Source organism: Emericellopsis atlantica (assembly GCF_019669845.1).
Source record: "Emericellopsis atlantica unplaced genomic scaffold F5Z01scaffold_35, whole genome shotgun sequence".
Taxonomy (NCBI): domain Eukaryota; kingdom Fungi; phylum Ascomycota; class Sordariomycetes; order Hypocreales; family Bionectriaceae; genus Emericellopsis; species Emericellopsis atlantica.
In genome coordinates, this window is record NW_025764737.1 from 219,145 (window position 1) to 237,484 (window position 18,340).

The 18,340-nt window shown below is 56.4% G+C and overlaps 3 protein-coding genes across 3 annotated transcripts; 1 reads left to right on the forward strand and 2 right to left on the reverse strand.

Annotated features, from left to right (window-relative positions):
• The first annotated feature begins 565 nt into the window (after positions 1–565).
• Positions 566–2,520, forward strand: F5Z01DRAFT_361017 (choline transport protein). Its single transcript, XM_046259302.1, has one exon. It carries the CDS (start codon positions 731–733, stop codon positions 2,387–2,389), a length of 1,659 nt encoding a protein of 552 aa, XP_046114524.1. The 5' UTR covers positions 566–730; the 3' UTR covers positions 2,390–2,520.
• Positions 2,521–5,360: 2,840 nt separating this feature from the next.
• F5Z01DRAFT_683837 (CP2 transcription factor-domain-containing protein) lies at positions 5,361–7,879 on the reverse strand (the record flags this gene model as incomplete). Its single annotated transcript, XM_046265886.1, has 3 exons — positions 5,361–7,611; positions 7,662–7,808; positions 7,866–7,879. 3 exons carry the CDS (start codon positions 7,877–7,879, stop codon positions 5,361–5,363), a joined length of 2,412 nt encoding a protein of 803 aa, XP_046114525.1.
• A 7,723-nt stretch (positions 7,880–15,602) lies between these two features.
• Positions 15,603–17,946, reverse strand: F5Z01DRAFT_361269 (putative eukaryotic translation initiation factor subunit eIF2A). The gene is made up of 2 exons (XM_046259303.1): positions 17,192–17,946; positions 15,603–17,142 (listed from the first exon to the last, which is right to left on the reverse strand). Exons 1-2 carry the CDS (start codon positions 17,777–17,779, stop codon positions 15,706–15,708), a joined length of 2,025 nt encoding a protein of 674 aa, XP_046114526.1. The 5' UTR covers positions 17,780–17,946; the 3' UTR covers positions 15,603–15,705.
• Positions 17,947–18,340: the final 394 nt, after the last annotated feature.

Sequence of the window (18,340 nt, forward strand, 5' to 3'; positions counted from 1 at the left end):
GAATACCAAGCATGATACATTCCCCATTATCTCATCATGCTCGCTGCTGTTTTCTGACCGGCCCGGTCCTTTCTTGAATCATCACCAAGCACACTTGACATATGCTCGGCACACCTCATCATATCTCTCTGCTTAGCAATTACAACGTCAAGCCCGCATCTCCAGACCGACGTTATCGGCCGGGCAGCTCAATTGCAACTGCTCCCTCACATGCGCCAGTGGGATTTTTCCTTAGTCTGGCATAGCGTTGTCTAGCATAGCGTCGGCGGTGGAGAGAGCCGACTCCTCACGATGAGGACGTTGCGGCAATTTTGCCCTTCCTGGACGCGGCACGTACAGCATGGCTTGCGATGTCGACCTACGACACGACCAGCAATTGACGAGACAATCTCTTTGCATACGTATTACCCTTGGTCTTATCTCTCCGGTGCCCACGCACCTGCATCCCGTTATCTGGAGTCTGGGGAAATCAAGGGGGGCCCCCTCGTGGTGCCCGGGTCGCAGGACCCCTCGTGCCGGTCTCGCGACACAACCGTCTGGTATAAACTGTGTCTGCTATCGCGCGCCGTTCTGTCTCTCGGTTGGCAACTGGATTTGCTTCCCATCGGTCACAAGGAAATGACAACCACTGACACTGGCTGAACACTCGTGGCGTGTTCACCGACCAAATCTCACCCCTCCTTCACCAACCGAGACCCTGCACGCGACACCACAATACACACCTCACACCATGACCAAACCCGTCGATCCCGCCGGCACGGGCCTCGCCGAGGGCAGAATGTCCCAGAACAAGACGGACGCGCGCGACCTCGCCGCCCTGGGTCACGACGAGGCCCTGACGCGCAAATTCGACCTGGTGAGCATGCTCGCGCTCGCCTTCTGCGTGCTGGGCACCTGGGCCGTGGTCGCCCAGAATCTTGAGGCCGCGCTGACCATTGGCGGGCCCGTCAGCATCTTCTGGGGCCTGCTCCTCGTCATGGGGTGCAACCTGTGCATCGCGACGTCCCTGGGCGAACTGTGCAGCAGCATGCCTACCGCCCTCGGCCAGGCGTACTGGGTCGCCCGGCTGTGGGACACCCCCCAGGGCCGCTTCGCGTCCTACCTCACCGCGTGGATCAACACCTTTGGCTGGTGGGCTCTGACAGCGTCGCAGAATGCCTTTATGACAGAGCTCCTGCTCGGCGTCAAGGTCATGTTCGACCCGGACTGGCCGGGCGCCACGCAGGGCTGGACGCTGTTCGTGGTCTACGTCTGCATCACCGTGCTGTTTACGGGGTTCAACCTCGTCGCCTGCCGCTCCGAGAAGACCCTGCCGTGGTTCAATAACTTTGTCGGCGCCGGGTTCGTCCTGTTGTTCGTCCTCATCGGCATGGCGCTGCTGATCGCCGTCGGCGTCACGCCTGACCTGCACTATCAGCCGGCCTCCTTTGTCTTTGGCGGCTGGGTCAACCAGACGGGCTGGGGCGACGGGGTCGTGTGGTTCATTGGCCTCGTGCAGTCCGCCTACGGCCTCACCGCGTACGACGCCGTCATCCACATGGTGGAGGAGGTGCCCAACCCCAAGCGCAACGCGCCCATGGCCATGTACCTCTCCGTCGCCTTTGGGTCGCTGTCCGGCTTCGTCTTCATGATCTGCGTCGTCTTCAGCATCCAGGACATTGAGAGTGTCATCGGCTCCGCGACGGGCTTCCCCTTTGTCCAGGTCATGATCGACGCACTCGGTCTGGTGGGCGGCGTCGTCCTCACGGTCCTCTTCCTCTTCAACGGGTTCGGTCAGGGCATCAGCGTCATGACCTCCGCATCACGCCTGACCTGGGGTTTTGCGCGTGACGGCGGTCTGCCCTGGGGCTCGTACTTTGGCCACGTCGACCGCACCTGGCACGTCCCCGCGCGCGCGCTGTGGCTACAGTGCTTCATCATCTGCCTCATCGGGGTGTTGTATCTCTTCTCCAACACTGTCCTCGCAGCCGTACTGTCCGTCAGCACCATCGCCCTCACAATCTCCTACGCCATCCCGATTGCTGTGCTGTTGGCTGTCGGCCGCGACAAGATGCCTCCTCGTGAGTTCTCCCTGGGGAGGTTCGGCACGGCCTTCAACTGGGTCTCCATTATCTACTGCCTCATCACGACCGTCTTCTTCTTCTTCCCCGCCGCGCCCAACCCGGCGCCGGCCGACATGAACTGGGCCATTGGCGTGTTCGCTGTCGTGTTGGTGCTGTCTGTCCTGTTCTGGTTTGTCAGGGGTCGCGTAACATATCTTCGCACACGGGATGCGTCTGAAAGGGCCTTGCGTGCAAGACAGCTGGAGACTGCCACATACGATGGTTTGGAGGCAGACCGTGCGTCTGACGCTGGCACCACCGCTGAAACAAAGGGGGACGTACTGTGATCCGGGTCTGTTAGCACATGAGAAAGTAGAAGATATTGATGCTGTTGATCGATTGCCTGAGCTGTTGGGTGCGCCCTGCAGGCTGCAGCTCCAGACTGCGTGGCCCCTTTTCGCTGTAGTCAACAAACCCACCCACCAGCCACGGTCACAGCCACGGTCACAGCCACCAGAACAGCTCGCTCGCGGTAGAAGAGGAGAGTCAAGCCACACAAGAACCGGGGGCCCTCCAAGACCCCGTACAGTCAGTCAAGCCTCGCCGTCATGTCTGTGGCTTATCGGCGCGAAATGCAACCCCCTCAATGCCCCATCTTTTCGTACCCAATCGCCCCCTCGACCAAGCCACAGGCGGTGTGTGTGTGGCTGACACGCGATGTGGCAAAGATGCACAAGATCGGCAGTCCCAACGTTCGTACTGGACTCACCTCACCCGGGGCGCCCAATAACACTCTTAAGTTAAGGGGGAAACACGGGGCGCAATTCCCGGCACCTGCCATTGGTGCATTGTCCATGCTGCATTGATGCACAATGGACGACGACGCGTGTCGCCCGTCCTGGGGGGTGAGGAAAATGGGACTGGATCAACAAATGACACGCAGGTTGGGTGACGGCAGGCAGCAGAGATGGACAGCGGCTGTGGAGCGAAAAGGCCCTTTTGGCTCAACTTTTCTTTCCCTTTCCCATCTTCTTCACTCGTCTCTGCCGTCTCTCAAAGTTCCCGTGGATTGGACCATCCCGAAATCGATCGCCATAGCGCCCCAAAAGAAAGAAAGGCAGAGAAAGAGAAAAAAGGACTCCCACGGTCCAGAATCAGATCGCTTGTAATAAAGTTTTCCCCCTGTTCGCTGTACCCCCGCTAGCCTCTGGGTCTCCGGCTTCCCCACCGGGCTTTTCGTCCGCATCAGTCCCACTGTTATTCCCGGCAGCCTCGGCGACTTCCGCCGGTGGGAGGGGCCAGAATTTAGAATCAAACCAGCCGCAAGCGAAGACGTTTGTGTCATGATCGCCAGTGAGAGAGGCGCAGTCGTCAGTGACGTCCGTCAGGATGAATGTTTGCACCGCTAGCCATCCATCCATAGATCTGCGTACGCACGAGCGGTCACGTTGCAGTTGCACAGCTGAGCACCTGCTTCCTGCAGGGTCCAGATAGGCCGCTCTTGCCCAACCCACCTCCAAAGGTAGCCTAGGCCGCCCAAGGCGCATACATGCTGCCATGAAGAAATCCATTCCATCGCACAGCTCGCGTTGTCCCATACTAGTTTGTCCAACGTACTCGACTCAACCCCAGCGGCCCAGCGCTCAAAAGTACCCGCCGCTCTCTACGTGCGCGCGAGTACGTTCGGTTCCTACAGGAGGTACCGCCGCAGGGCTTGCAACGTCCCGCCACCCGCCCCTCAAGCCACACTAGCGTCGGACGCTAGCTCGAATTTCGTGGCTCCAGTCCAGTCACTCGCCACACTTACGCCGTGCGGTGGTAATTCGGGAGGGCACTTCACATGCCAAAACGGGCAAGACAAAGGGGTCCACCCCCGCCGAAGTCCGCGCACCTCCAGTCTTGATTGACTCTTCTCGACGACACGTGCGCTTTGTGTTCCTCAATGTAAAGCATATTGAGCCTCGAGGACCAAGTGAACTAGACAGAACTTGTGACCCTAATAGACGCATCAGCTGATTCACCACAGCACAATAAATGTGCCGAAACGACCGCCCTTTTACATCCACCTACTGCCGCGAAACGCGAGGCTAATTAATTACCGTGGCCAGGCCCGTGGGCTCCAGTCCCCCGGCGGAGAGAGAGCCTACTAATTATATCCGTGCAGCGCGCGCAAGCCACTGTGGCGACCGGTCGACTCTTCCCCCCTGCAATTACGTACAGATCTAGACACACGCCCCCCTCCTTCAGCCTCAATTTCTCCAACGTCCCCAGTCTCGTCCTCTATTATTATCTTGTCAAGTGACTGGACCGGCAACGTGGTGGTCCATTCAGCGGCGGTGCGCAAACTCGACAACAGTCACGGAACCGAAACGGCAAAAACTGACAAAGCATCGCCATCGCGATCAGTTTCTTTCTTTCGCTGCCGAGGGAGGCGGGGCACATCGGCAATCACTGAGCACTGATGAGCAGACTGCTCGACGGCGCTGCATGTCGGTTTCACCAGTGACCTGTCCCCCCCTCCTCCCGCAATCTTACCATGCAATGCCTGCCTTGCATCCTTTTCCTCGGAGATCGGTCCCCGACGGCACCCTAGACCAAGACAGCAACAACAACAGCAAACACCTCAAATGTATCGTTGCGGTCCTTCATAGGTACGGTATGTTTGTGTCGCATCGTGACTGGTCACTAGACTAGGACCACTGATTAAGGATGCCCTCGTGCGACACGCGCTAGTAACCCAAGTGATAGACCGCTTGGTCAGAGAATCATCACAAGATATCCCATGCCTAGTGACAATTAGCCATCTCACGAGGCAGGGGCCACGGCTGCATGTCAAATCAAAAACAGTGACGAGCGGTAATTATGATCAAAGCTGGTTTGGATTATTGAGACGCTGCAGGTCCTCGCCCTCCAGCGCCCCGGAGGGACCAGTAGATTAGATACACAATGATTAGATACGCAGGTCTCTGCCATCTCGTATGTAGAGCGTGCGTCCCAGTGAAGAGATAAAAAAGAATACGTAATTGCCCCTTCCCTACCAAAGCCAAGGCTTCCCAGTGAGCGCGGGGGTATATTGGAAGCAACCAGAAATCAAATGACAGCCGTCAACGCCTTTGCCCTCCCAGCCTCGTTTTTCCCTGGGGGGCACCCATCCATTCGTCCTGTTATACGGCCGTTTCATATATGTGTCCGTCATCGTTGATATCCTTGCTAGTACAAGGGAAAAGAAATCTATCATGCCCATTCGTGTCGAAGAAGAAAGATCGCTCGGTCGGTCCGTGGTATCAAACATGGTAAGGAAAGAGTAGATGTATCGAATCAGAATGCCACACGAAGGACAAGCTTGGGCGCCGGTGCTTGTGTCGTCGTCGTGGTCGTCTCGTCTGCCAAAGGTTCGTCCACGGCCATGTCCCATTCGCGCTTGACAGATGCTGGTGCGGTGTCGATATCGAGGGTCATGTCTTGTCCCTCCCTCAAATTCAGGACGACATCGTCGTCTACCACCACCTCAAGACCACTCTGGAGGACGTGGATGGTCTGTTCGATCCTGCTGGCGTCGACGCCAAACTTGTGGGCCACTCGACGATTAAACTCGGCCAAGCTGCGCTCGTACAAGTACACGGCGTGGTGGAGCTGTCCAGCCGCTGGGGGAGCCTCCTTATTCTCGCGTCGCAGCATGTAAAAGCATGCGGACGGTTTGGGTGTTTGCTCGGGGGGTGGTCGGTAGCTTGGGTCAACTCCAAGTGCCTCGATCCAGCCACTCAGTTTGCCCTCTTCGTCCGTCTTTTGAATCTTGATGGGCGACTGATCGGGGCCTTTTTGCGTCGATTCGCCGGTCGAGATACCGTCCAAGTTCTGCCATTTGTGTCCCTGAGCCACGCCTGAGCTCTGCGATGGGATGGATAGTGAGCTGGGTGCTGGCGACACCATGGATGCAGTGTTCGACTCCTGCGCGCCGCGGGCCTGCCAATTAGTTCCGTCTCGTGGCATCGCCTCGGCCTTTGCTTCAGCCTCTTCGCCTGCCATGACAACGGGGTGCGCATCGGGGTCGTCGTGCTCCTCGCCGCGGAGATATAAGACACTGACTGGCCTTGGGCTCGAGAACATGTCCTGCAGTGTCCGTAGCTTGACATGTAAGTCGTCCTCCATGTGACTCCGCGCGCCCTGGCCACCGTGACCGCCGTCGGCTGAGCTGGCCGAGGACATGGACCATGTCCGTTTGTGCTTCTGAACTTTGCCCGGGCGCTGCATCTCCATCTTGGGCTTCCCAGGGAAGCCGCCGCCGCCTCTCTTCCTCTTGCTGAAGTCCTTCATTCCGCTCTCGACTTGCGATATGGTGTGCTTGACCTTGTCGATCGACTTCTTGACGTGGGCGACATCGTTAGAGAGCTTGCGCTCGGCGCCATGGTCGCGGAAGAGCTTCACCTTGCAGTAGCAGACCTCGGCCGGGGAGCTTGTCGGACTTTGTTGTGCGGGATCCGGACCTAATGCAGTGGTCTTGGAGCAGAGCCGTACTGGGATGCCCTTGACGCCTTTCGAGTGGCTGAAGTCGGTGGAGAGAAAGTTGAAACGGACAGCAATGTTGACGTCGGCTTGTCCATGGGCTCCAGGCGTCCAGACCACAGAGAATCCGTCGAAGGATGCTGACTCGAGCTCCACCTTGGTCCTTTTATCGTCGCCCTCGCCTGGTTGTCCCGCTTCCACGTACTCCACCGCTTGTAATCTCCCTCCTCTTTGATGAGCTTCGTTGGCCCCGCGCCCCTCCTTCCACAAACTCCAGCAAACTCCGGGCTTCTGTCGTTGTTCATCATCCTCGAACGAGACGCGCACAAAGGTGCGGAATTTCGTTCCAGGGGCCAGGGGAAGCGAGGCGCGCGTGTCGATGATCGACAGCTGATATGCCTGCCCCTTGTTCAGGTACGTCACGGGGATTTCGTCGGCTTGTTTGATCATGGCTGTCGGTGCGTTCAGGGTTGAGTGGAAGCGGAAGTTCTCGGCCGACATGGGCAAGGCAACGGCGCCAAAGTGTGCGGCAGAGGGCATGTGTCCTTGCTGAAAGGCCATCATGGGAGTCTGCTCCTGGAAAGCCGAGTCGATGGACGGCATGCGCTCATCTGAGGGATTCGTCCGTATCGGGGAGTCATCAGCGTCCATCGTCTCGTAACCTGTGTCCTGGTGAACAAAAGACGAAGGGGCAAAGCTCTGAGGAGGAGGCGCCGTCACGAAGGGGTTGAAGTGGTGCATCTGGTGAGGCTGGAGCGGCTGGAAACCCCCAATATCCATGACACCCGGTACGGTGTTCATGGCACCAGCAGCCGACATAGACAGGGGGGTTTCTAGGCCAGGCGCTGTCATGCCGACTGGAGTCTGTAAGTCACGTTGCTGCGTAAAGAAGAGCGTGTTGGTACCTCCTGGAGTAGGCGTGTAGTAGCCCGGTTGTGCGTTTGCAAAGGTGTTGAAGGAGAACGAGTTGGGGTCCATGAGGGAGGGCGTGAACCTCCAGGGCTCATTGCTCGCTCGAGGCGTCGGGTCGTGGTCATGGAAAGGAGCATTGTTCATGTGAGGGGCCCTGGTACTTGTCAGCTACTCTGTCTTCATCATGAAACCGCAGTAGCTTACCCTTCTTCTTGAGGCTCGCCCAATGTCGCGTCGTTGTTGTTATCCGCCGCAACATGGTCAGTTTGTGCCCCACCGGCAACACCCAGTTCTGGGAATTGCTGGCGAAAGTTGGCCAGCAGCGCATCTGCTGGTTTCTGAGAGCTTCTTCTGGATGGCAGTCAGCACGAGGCGCCCACAGCGGAAAAGGGGCGGCGCTTGACTCACCTTTGTCGAAACATGACGGAACTGACGGCCTCGGCCGTAGAAGAGAGAAGATCTCTTAAGACTTGACAGAGCCTATACAGAACCGATATGCTCTATCCGAAACGTGGGGTGTCCCCAATTCCTCGCCCAATTCAAAGACTGGAACAAGGCCGAGAGGCGTTACATGTGAGAGCGAACAAATACAGCTCACGTCCTGCAGCAAGCGCAATGAAACGTCAGCGATTGTTTTCAAAGAGATCTGAGTTCTCAAAGCGAAGATGAAGTTGAATTAGCCGCAGGGCGGCTAGGAGGAATCTGAAACGATCGAGTGGATGCGCCACGCATGAGTCCAGAAGCGTGAGATCGAGAGTGAATGGCTGGCGATCCACGAGCATTGTGGAAGAAGAATGAAGCAGGTGTATAGGATGACAATGGGCAGAGGCTGAGCAATGCGCTCTAGCTGTGTCCAAGGCCGTTATACGAGAGCTGGAGGGGTGGATTCGCGATAATGAGATGAATTCGACTTACCTGTCTTTGATGATGACAAGATTCAAGCTTGACACTGTAGGCGCGAGTGAGGTTACTTTGAAAATGCACACACAAAGGCCGTTGGGGGTACACTGTAGTTCGGTCTGTCTGAACAGGCTGTGGACGAGGCTGATGCGCCAGCAAGCGATGCCAAAACTTTTGAAGGAATAATAGTCGAGCGACGGACACAGGCGTGGAAAGGGCGAAGCTTTTGTGTGATCGAAGCAAGAGACGACGTAATAACAGACGCGAAGTATGGAATGATATTATAGCCAGGGTCGTCGGTACTCGTCGAAAATGGTAGAACTCCCGGTGTCGTCTGGTCGTAGTATGAGAGCTGGTGAGGGGGGGAAAGTGGCTGAGGCAGCGAGCGAGGGCAAGCGAGCAGCAGGACAGAAGGGTAAAGTACTTGGGAAGGTGAATGCGGTAAGGCAGAGGGATCGGGAGCCGGGGGAGTTCTCTTAGTTGGGTACTAGTCGTCTTGACAGTGAGTGTGCCATTACGGATACGTGAGCATAATAAGCCGATTTGGGGGTTTGTGAGTAATGCTGGGTAGGTGTGTGATCAGCGAAGCCCGCCGAAGAATGATGAATGATGTGCAGGCACTGCAACAAACGGGACGGGATGGATAAATGGGCACAGACTCGGGCAGTAGTAGCTGGGACCCAGGTGGACAACGATCGAGCAAGAGCGAACGAGCAAAAACCTACTGAAAGCTGCAATCGAGGTCGCTCATGCCTGCGCGAGATGCTAGGGGCAGGGTGGTCAGGTACTTGCCAATTGCTCTCTGCAGTGACTTGGCGGTGGCATCATCTTGTACTCACATTACATACCATATCTGTAGCGCAGTGCAGTGCAAGAGAGCCTTCGCTCGAGACAGGGGTCCCGCTGGCCGCGGATGAATCCAGGCCTTGCCCAGCTGCCTCAGAGGCTCCTGCCCAGCAGCCTTCCCAGGACTGGGCCCTTGGTCTGGACATGAGGCTTGTTGGATTGGGCTGGAGGGGGGTCGCACTAAATGTGGCGCAACCCACGTCGCACCCCCCACAGCCAGTGCCACTGCCAGTGCGAGTGCTGGTGCCACTGGTGGCGGGCCCCGCTCTAGGCTGGTCACGGTGCTTTGATTGCAAGGGGCCTTATCCCCTCTCAAGCCTCGTGGGTGTGGCGTCCCTCTGGCTTGGCGCCAGCGCAACACCAGCCTCTAGTCTCCAAGGCCGCTGTGGCAGCAGCAGTCCTTACTCCTCAAGAACGTGCAAGTGTCAAGGGTCGTTGAAAGGCCAATGTCCGTCAGGAGACACCTTGGCCCGGGGAGCTGACCAACCACGGTCCAGAAACGCCTCAAGACCTCTCTCCTGCAGCAGATGCAGATGCTGGCATCGTTTGCTGTCGTGGCGCACCGGGTCCAGCCAGTCGTTTCGCGTCCCAGCACCCAATCATCGGTCGATTCTGCTCCAGGAGTCCAGGACCAGTCGCGCGGGTACAGGCCGACGTGGCGTGGCACCCCTATAGCACCGAGGCTCTATTATATTATAGTAGTACGGTATACCGAGCTCTCCAGCGGTGTGATATCAACCACTGCCTGCTCGACCCTCCGCAGGCCGCATATAACTCGGGACTGTCGACCGATACGGTAAGTTTGTGTCCTGACGGCTCAACATCGCCCAGAAACGCACAGAAGCGACCAAATGAATGGGATGAATCGGCAGATAGGTCAATCGTGAATTGTTGATGAGCATCAAATTCGGCCCTAATCCCCAACGTTGTCCGGCAGAGTGGATGCACGCGGCCGAGCAGAGTTCAGTGCTAAGAATTCAAGCCACACCATGGGCTGGCTGGGCCCTGGGGCATCCCACAACCAACTGACTTCTTGAACCTCAACCTCCAGTGGCCGACACGGAAACTCTCCTGCGCGAGACGCGGACAGGACTGGAACATGACGAAAGGATGGTGAAGTCTATGCGCTGTTGGACAACAGTTATTCACTCGTCGCTTTTTCCCCATTCACAATGAAAGAATGTATATTCGACGGAGGTCGCACGAGCACTTGTGGTTCCGCGCCCACGCTAAACTAGCCACGAGAAGACCATCTCCAATTCCAAGCGCGCTTCCCCACGTTGGTGTTCTTCGCGATTGTGAAAGGCGGCCGCCATCATTGGCCAGCCCGGCTCATAGTCAGGGTGCCAAACGAGCACTTTGACAGTCTCACGTTGTTCGAGCCACACGCCAATGGAACGTGCCACATGACCTTTCCAGCATGTCTAAACACCAACAGAGCAGACTTGGTTTGACGCAGAGTGCAGCCATATCCAATGCTACCCTTGACCATGTTCCTCGTCAGAGCGAGAATTCTAGTTTCACGGATACTGTCATCATGATGACCCTTTTTTTTTTCCTTTTTTTTTCACAGCTTGTTAGGGCTTGTCTTGAAAAGAAGAAGGCAGGGTCCGGGCTCGACAATGGCCCATGCGGCAGCCACAGTTTGAGATTACTAGCTCCAAAGGGGTATGCACTTCTCTGCTAAGGTTCTTTGTCTCCATCTCGGAGGCGTCGCTACAATCACCGGCTTGGAGCCAAGAAATGCTTGTGTCTGTCTTGACCTCCGGCAGAGGCGGCTGTAGCCCGTCTGGCCTGGTCTAGTCGCTGTGGCGCAAACTCAGGGGGGTGCGCATAAGATGATGTGGCGCAGCTTTCTGTGGCTTGCCTCCCCTCACTTGTGGCGATTTTGCTGACGACGCCACAGTCTCAATGGCGTCTGGACCTCTGTGATCTGCGGCTTTTCGTAGAGATCAGCGCTGCTTGATAATTTTATCGGCGAATCAACCTAGAGCTGGACGTGGGTCTACACCTCGTGTAAGTGCTATGCATTGGCTTTCTCGATCCTTTCGCGAAAGAGGGCCCACGACAGAGAAAGAGGATTTTTCAGTGTTGAGATTGATACGCGCGTCCTCCCAGGACGGCCGCAACCCTTCATCTCATATTGCGGAATATGTGCGTACGCATTGAATCATTTGCAGTTGGTTCATTGATCAGGCAAGCACCGCCAGGAGATACTGCTCCGGCCTTGTGGCTCCAGGATCCATTGCCCAGAGCTCCTCTGCCCAATCCGTGTTGCTTGATACGTGGGTATGGGGGCAGCGGTCCCTAGATCAATTTCAAACCCCAGCAGGCCTTGGCTCTTTTGAGCCCGTTGAAACAACACAGCGAACCTAATTCACAATTGTGTAAGTAATCACCGAAAGTGGTCAACGGACGTGACAAAGGTCTCTGCTTTCCTCTTTAGATCGCGATAATGAGCGCATCGTGACGTAGCCTTGAAACAATCGCGTCCAGCGCTTGACGAAAGTCGCGGAAAAGAACCACGACCCACGGGAAGGAAGCGAGGGTGCTGCATTTCAATTTGCACTTTCCCCATGGAAGCTCCCGCCTATCCGGTGTGCCGGTCGCCGCCTCAATTTAATCGAAGGAGCACGCAGTCGCACACGAAGCCACAGCCTGCTAGTAGTCAATTACAGGGGTACGTAGTAATTACATACTGCTGACTCCGAGTGCGTGGTTTTCGGCAACTTCTCGTCAAATGTCATCCCGCGCCAGCAAATCGCGATTGAGGTTTTCTTTGCGAAAGGACATGAGATGTGACGCTCAAGAAGCCATTCGCCTGCCAAATTCTATCTAGCCGAATACTCATTGGTACGTGCTTAGCTTGGTTGTCCCAGGGCACCAGTGTCTCCAGGTGTCGGGCCTGTGGTCGAATTGAGCTAGCACTTGGCGCTGGCTAGCAAGGGCTTCGCGTTTGGCTCCTCCTGTAATTTAGCTAGTATTTGTGTTAGCATTATCTTTCTTATTAATCTCAGAGGACCAGACGAGCAATTCTTTGCGTAGGCGAGATTACGCGCGGTCTTGAGTCTTATACGCAGCGCAGCACTCAGCCTTATCATGTGGCGCGCTCCTGCAGGCTGTAGCTGAACAGCCTAACGTTAGTACGGGGTAATAGTCTGTAGACTACCTTACCTTACCTACTCCGTCTTGCTACTGCTGCGTTACCAGCGCAATCCACAAATACGCGACAAATACTCGCAACCTTTCTAGCTATGTCGCTCTCACCTTCATCGCGGCCTCTGTCCGGTACATGAATAGGCTCTTCGTCAGAGTCCTACGTAGACGAGGTCGCGCCCCTGTTCCCAGGTTGACCAGGGGGCTTCCGTAGCCCATCGGCCATCGCCCCATTCAATTCAATACTTGCTCGGATCCGTAGTCTCCACTGTGATAAAGTGCTCGGATTAATTAATTTACTGGTGCTTTCTATTTCGCTGCTGAGCCTCTTTTGACGCTTTCGACTTCTCTATCAGAGTTACGTAGTAGGTACTTATCCATTGCTAATCAAGATCCCACACGTCGCGCCCGAGTACCTACTTTGGTGAAGAGGATGGAGAGGACGTTACCCTCCAGTTCCATCGTGGCTGACGCCAGCTTGACTGTTGAACTCGACGAGTGGCACAAGATGAATAATAATAAAATAACGGCTGAATCCTGACCAACCGACCCATTCTCACCGGAGCCAGCCGAAGCGTCTTGCATGCGTCTATCTACGGTTTGAACTTTGATTCAACTCACATGCACAAGGGACCTCGGGGGTCGGGCATTTTTCTTTGTTTTTAATCTTATTTGGCTCGGACTTCCTTCTGACAGTGACAGCGAGCAAGTCTGCCATTCGTTCCGCATTCTCCCAGGACGAGTCTTTACATGTGTCTCTTGATAGAGGGCGCAAGGGGATAGACAGGCTTCCTCGATCGTCAGCCCCATTCGTGGACAAACTCACGGTCGAGTCGGCAATGTTCTGGCCCCCGGGCCAGCTCGCCATTCGTATTGCTTCTCGCCCGTCATGCGCTGCTGTTGGTGCCGAAGTGGCGGTCACGCTCAGCTTATTACCGTGCAGCTATCTATTGATGAGTTGCGTACGAAAGCCTGCAGAGTTGCCCTCCTCGGACAAGCACCCTCGTTGATCGTGGCCGACCTACCAGAGCCAGCAGCACACGCTGTCTCCAAATCGCGAGTCCTCGACATCCTACAACATGAACCTTGTCGCCTTGAACGTGATCCTTAGATCTGCGAATAACCTCGCAGGCAGGACCCTGTCGATTGATCGATCCTCTGTGCAGCTAGTACGTAGCGCCATCAGCTGTATGCGCGACGTGGCATCGCCAACGTGAAAACATCATGCGCTCGTCCGCGACAGCCTCAGAGCCGGTCGTCGCTTTGCGCAATCGGTTCTTTTCCTCCCCATCGACTTGTTGCCGCCGGCGACCGATCGATATCATCATCATTGGCTTCATCAATGGCCAGAGTAGTGCCCTCGTTGTCGGCCGCGTACCCTAGCGCGCATCGTGCAACACGTAGGCTAGACGCGTTTTCTGCAAGTATCACCCTCTAATCTCTTTACAAGGAGGCCATGTCATGCCCGAGGGACTTCTGGCTCGTTACCTGACTCGAGGTTAGCGGAGTTGGCGATCCACCCTTCCGCTCGCTTGTACGTAGACGCGCACGCTATTCAGTGCGTAGTGGTGAACCTCGCTGTGGGATATGAGAACCGCGGGACGATCATGTTCGTCAAGACGTTCTCGGGACGTGACTGCATCAAACGCTCGTTGAGGCCTGAACATTGAGGCGCCTTGGTATAGCATGCGCCCCACCGTGTGTAAGGGCAGCGGATGGGCACTGCCATCTCCGGATCATCGAGACGCTTGCCGAGACTCGACGATGCCGTCGTGACCGTCTCTTGTTGCTTATGCGGGATTAGATGGTACAGTGACCGCTGGGTGGGTATCGGCCGGGTGATGTGCTGGCACTCGGAACTCGTCGTTGCAGATTGCGTAAGCTCAATGGCACGTATGCTCCGTGTATGTGGTGTTTGACCAGGACTTCTGTGTCCAACAAAGCCGTCTTAGTACAGGCAGGCATGCTTGGGTCGTGCCCTCACATCGTTATGCGAGAGCCAGCCAACATACGCAAGATGCCTCTGGCTATCACTCGTTCTCGGTGCGAGTCCAATGTTCAAGCTATATCACAGCACGAAACACAAGAGTGAAGCCAGAAGAGACTGCGGACGTCAAGTCGCGTTTGTCACGGCGAGTATGGGAGGAGATAGGTGAAGTGTCCCTATGGGAGCGATGTGGATGGACGCCAGAGGTCCAGAGCCCGTCGCTTACACATAACGTCAGGCTTCAAGCTGTCAAACAATCACATCAAGCAGATCTCCATCCTCTGCCGTACGACGCCAGGATCAGCTGGTGATGAGCCATCTCTCTGTCTGGGAGCAAGAATGGCCGAGTGCCACAGAAGGATCATCTTCAAGGTCTGATCCGCAAGACAGTAGAGGGACCTCGAACCTGAGTAAAATAAGACGGACTGTTTCACGAGGACTGAGTTTTCATAGCAGACGTTCTGGTTAGATTCCTCTGTCAATGTTCTCACACTCGCATTGGCCGAAGGTGAGTGTCTGGGAGCCTAAGTCAGGGGCAACTTGTCACACTGTCATACACGCGGGATAGCATTGCGGTGGCCAAGTTCACGGTAGTCATTCGGTGGTGATCAGCTTGATATGGAACCAAGACGACGATGATAAGAAACGGCAACGCCCAGGGCTGAAGGTTGCTCCAGGCTATCTGGCCGACGATGGGCTTATCGGTTGAAAGATGGTAGGCAGGAGGGCTGGCCCTTGATCTCTGCATCTCTCCAGCATCCTGGGAAAGGTATTCTTGACATCTGCATACCTAATCGCATCGCGCTACGGGTATTGACTCTCCAATATCATTGTTCCTAGCGAGGCCACACACGCCAACGTGACGGCAGAGATACCACTGGCCTCGATGATACTAACAAAGGGCAGCCGTGTCACCTCAGGTCAAGCTCATGGGAAGAGTACAGCAAGGCACACTTTGCGTTGGACATTGATCAAAAAGACTCTTCACGGTGGCGTGAACTACCTCTGCCAGCACTTCTTGCACGCTCGCTGGTGGCCTATCGGTATGGCATCCCAAAGTCCTCACGTCCGTACGGTCAGGCATCACAGACTACGACTGCACGCATGTGATCAAATAGGCATTTTGATTGCAATTTACCATCAGGCCAGGTAGGGCGCTCACGTGAGCAGGACTATCCTGAGACCCTAACGAAGGTAGAAGTGTTCTACTTCAGCAAACCAAGCAAGCGCAGATCATCCCGACGGCGCAGCTTCAATTTCCAAAGAACCGCGCCGTCGGTGAATGCGTGCGTGCCTGCGCGTTGCGGGCTCGATGCCACGAGATGCTGTGTTTCAAGCCCCTCTTTTTGTGATCCCCGGTCAGATCTCACCGCCAAGTGCCTCGAGCTCCTTAATCACAGAGGTTTTGGTGTGGATCTTCTTCATCTGGGTATCCTCCAGCTTCTCGCCGCCGGCGTGGCGCATCTCGAGGTCTTCGATGGCCCGAATCTTCTTTTGCAGGCTGCGCACCTTCTTCGCATTAGGATCTTGGGAGGCAGCCTGGTCATTCATGTTACCCGCAGCACCAGACCGGCCCTGTGGCGACCGGCCCTGGTGGGTGTTGCTGCGGCTCCGGCCATTGCGGTGGTTGCGGGATGCGTCGCGCGGGCTTCGTCCGTTACCGCGGCGCTCGGGGCTGCGACCGCCATCGTGAGCACCATTACGCTCTCGGGGCGGCGCGAGACTGGCTCCACCGCTGGGCTCAGGTTGAGGAGCTCCCTCTCCTTGTCCTCCCTGGCCACCCTTCTTGCCGCGCTTCTTCTTGTTCTTCTTAGCGCCGTCTTCACCGGCTGGATCAGCTCCTGGTACGGTCCTCACAGCAGGCGTCTCGGTCGGCTCAGCCCCAGGGACAGTGCGGCGAGTGCGGCCAAACCCATTGGGTCCGACATTCTGCGTGCCGTTGCTGACGACGTGAGCAGCACCACCCTCGTCCTCACGCTTAAAGTGCAGCGGAGTGGCGCCACCGCGAGCACCGGGGGGTCGATAGGCACCCACGGGCTTGCTAGGGGTCTTGACTGTGCTCTGGTAGGCTTGAGCAGAGGAGTGAGGCACCGGGATCGGTGCCAGCTCGTCACCGCTCGCGACCGACTCTGGGGTCATTGGGCGCCACAGCACGTGGTAGAGCTCAATCATGTCCTCATTGTACATGACTGTGCCACCAACGTGCCAGAGTCTCACACCGTTGTCCACACGTAGGCGAGGGGATGTGGTAGCCGTCATGATGTACTTGCTGTCAGGGCTCCATTCGCAGACGCTGGGGTTGCCACTCTCAATGGTGCACACCTTGCGATAGTCCTTCTGCATGTCGTACACGTCGATCTGTCCAGCCAGGTTACCGAAACCGGCCACAAGGACGAAGCGGGCATTGGGGGAGAAAATGATGGTGTTGCGGGGACCCAGAGGGAACGTCTGCTGGGCGATCGCGCGGTGGTTGAAAATGGTCGTCTTGGCTGGCATGAAGCCGTAGACGACACCAAACTCGCGACCATTGGGGGACCAGGACACATCGTGAATGGGGCCTTCCTTGTCCAACGTCACGCGAGCATCAAACGCGCCACTCGTGCTGAGGAGGTACAGGGTCGTCTCGCCATAGTAGCTTTTGCCAGAGCGGTCGACCTCTGTCTGCGCAAGCACCAGAAGGCTAGAGCCCTGCTTGTTCCACTTCAATTGCACCTTGTCGCCCTTGAAGAAAGTTTTCTGCGAGATCGGGCTGTCGAACATGGGGACGTTGAAGACTTTGACCGCAGCGGGTTGGCCCTAGGAGAAATTAGCATTGTATCTAAAAGCAGAGGAGCGGGGATCCTACTTTGCGCTCAGGCACAAAGACTGCGACAGCGTGGTTCTGGGACCCGGGCGCAAGGGCGTAGTTCGCAGCACCCTCGACGCGCAGCTTCTTCCACACAGTAATCAGATCGTGGCTCTCGTGGAACTGCACCTCGTTGGTCACGAGGCGCGCGCAGTACTTCTCATCGGCAGTGTACTGCAGGTTCCAGTTGCCTTGCTGCTTCTGCACGTAACTACCAACGGGTGTCTTGTCCTCGCCCGCGACGCCATCTTCAGACGTGCGCCAGATCTTCAGATTCTTGGTCGCATCGCCGTTTTCGTCCTTGCTCGGTCGCTCCCATGTGATGACATAGGTGCCACGGGGCGAGAAGCCAATTTCGTAGACGTTCAGAAGCGGCAGGTAGAGAACTTGGCTACCTTTGGAGGCGTCGACGACAGTGACAGCCTCGGACGAGGCATAGCCAAAAAAGCGACCGCATGGGGAGTACACGCAGCACCGGAGGTTTCCTTCAGGCTTGACGAACCCAGAGACCGGCTCGTATGACGGAGCCGCATCGAAGAGACCAATGGTCTTCTGGGTTCGGTAGGCAAACTGCAGTGGAGACGCCATGGCTAGTGAAAGGCACAGTATCTACCGCGAGTGGTTTGCTGACGTGGGGATTGTTGTAGTGTGTTCTCGTTCCGAGATCGGTGCACAGGGACCGATCGTGGTAGCTCGACAAGCGGTGAGCCTTGCAGGCGTTTGAAGGGCTGGCTGACAGTGTACGTGTCGGCCGTGGATCGATGCAAGTACGTACGCCTTTCAAGTCTGGCGAATCGACTGTTGCTTTCTCAGTGGAGCCAAGAGACGCGTGAGGGAAGCCGTAGCAGAGTCCGCCGATGGGCAGACGATGGCGGGGCTTTGAGCACGCGGGCGTGGGTGGGAAGCAAGGTACAGCACGTAGCTAGCTGGCTGGCTTTGGAGAGTGATGGAGAAGCCGCGGGGAGCGTCGAGAGACGATAAAACTAGACAATCGCCCACAGAAGGGGATGTGAGGAAGGGAAAAGCGGATTGGCGAGGCGGAGGCCTGTCGCGGTGCGGTGCGGTGCGCTGGCAAAAAAAGACGACGACGAAGAAGAGAAGAGAAGGAGAAGAAGCCGTCGAGAAACTGACTGTGTCCTCGTTGAGTTT

Bases quoted from the DNA above. Each gene is read 5' to 3' on its own strand.
- F5Z01DRAFT_361017 (XM_046259302.1), top strand. From the start codon at position 731: ATGACCAAACCCGTCGATCCCGCCGGCACGGGCCTCGCCGAGGGCAGA.
- F5Z01DRAFT_361269 (XM_046259303.1), bottom strand. From the start codon at position 17,779: ATGGCGTCTCCACTGCAGTTTGCCTACCGAACCCAGAAGACCATTGGT. The intron at 17,143-17,191 runs GTAGGATCCCCG...AATTTCTCCTAG, and splicing joins TCTTTGTGCCTGAGCGCAAA to GGCCAACCCGCTGCGGTCAA.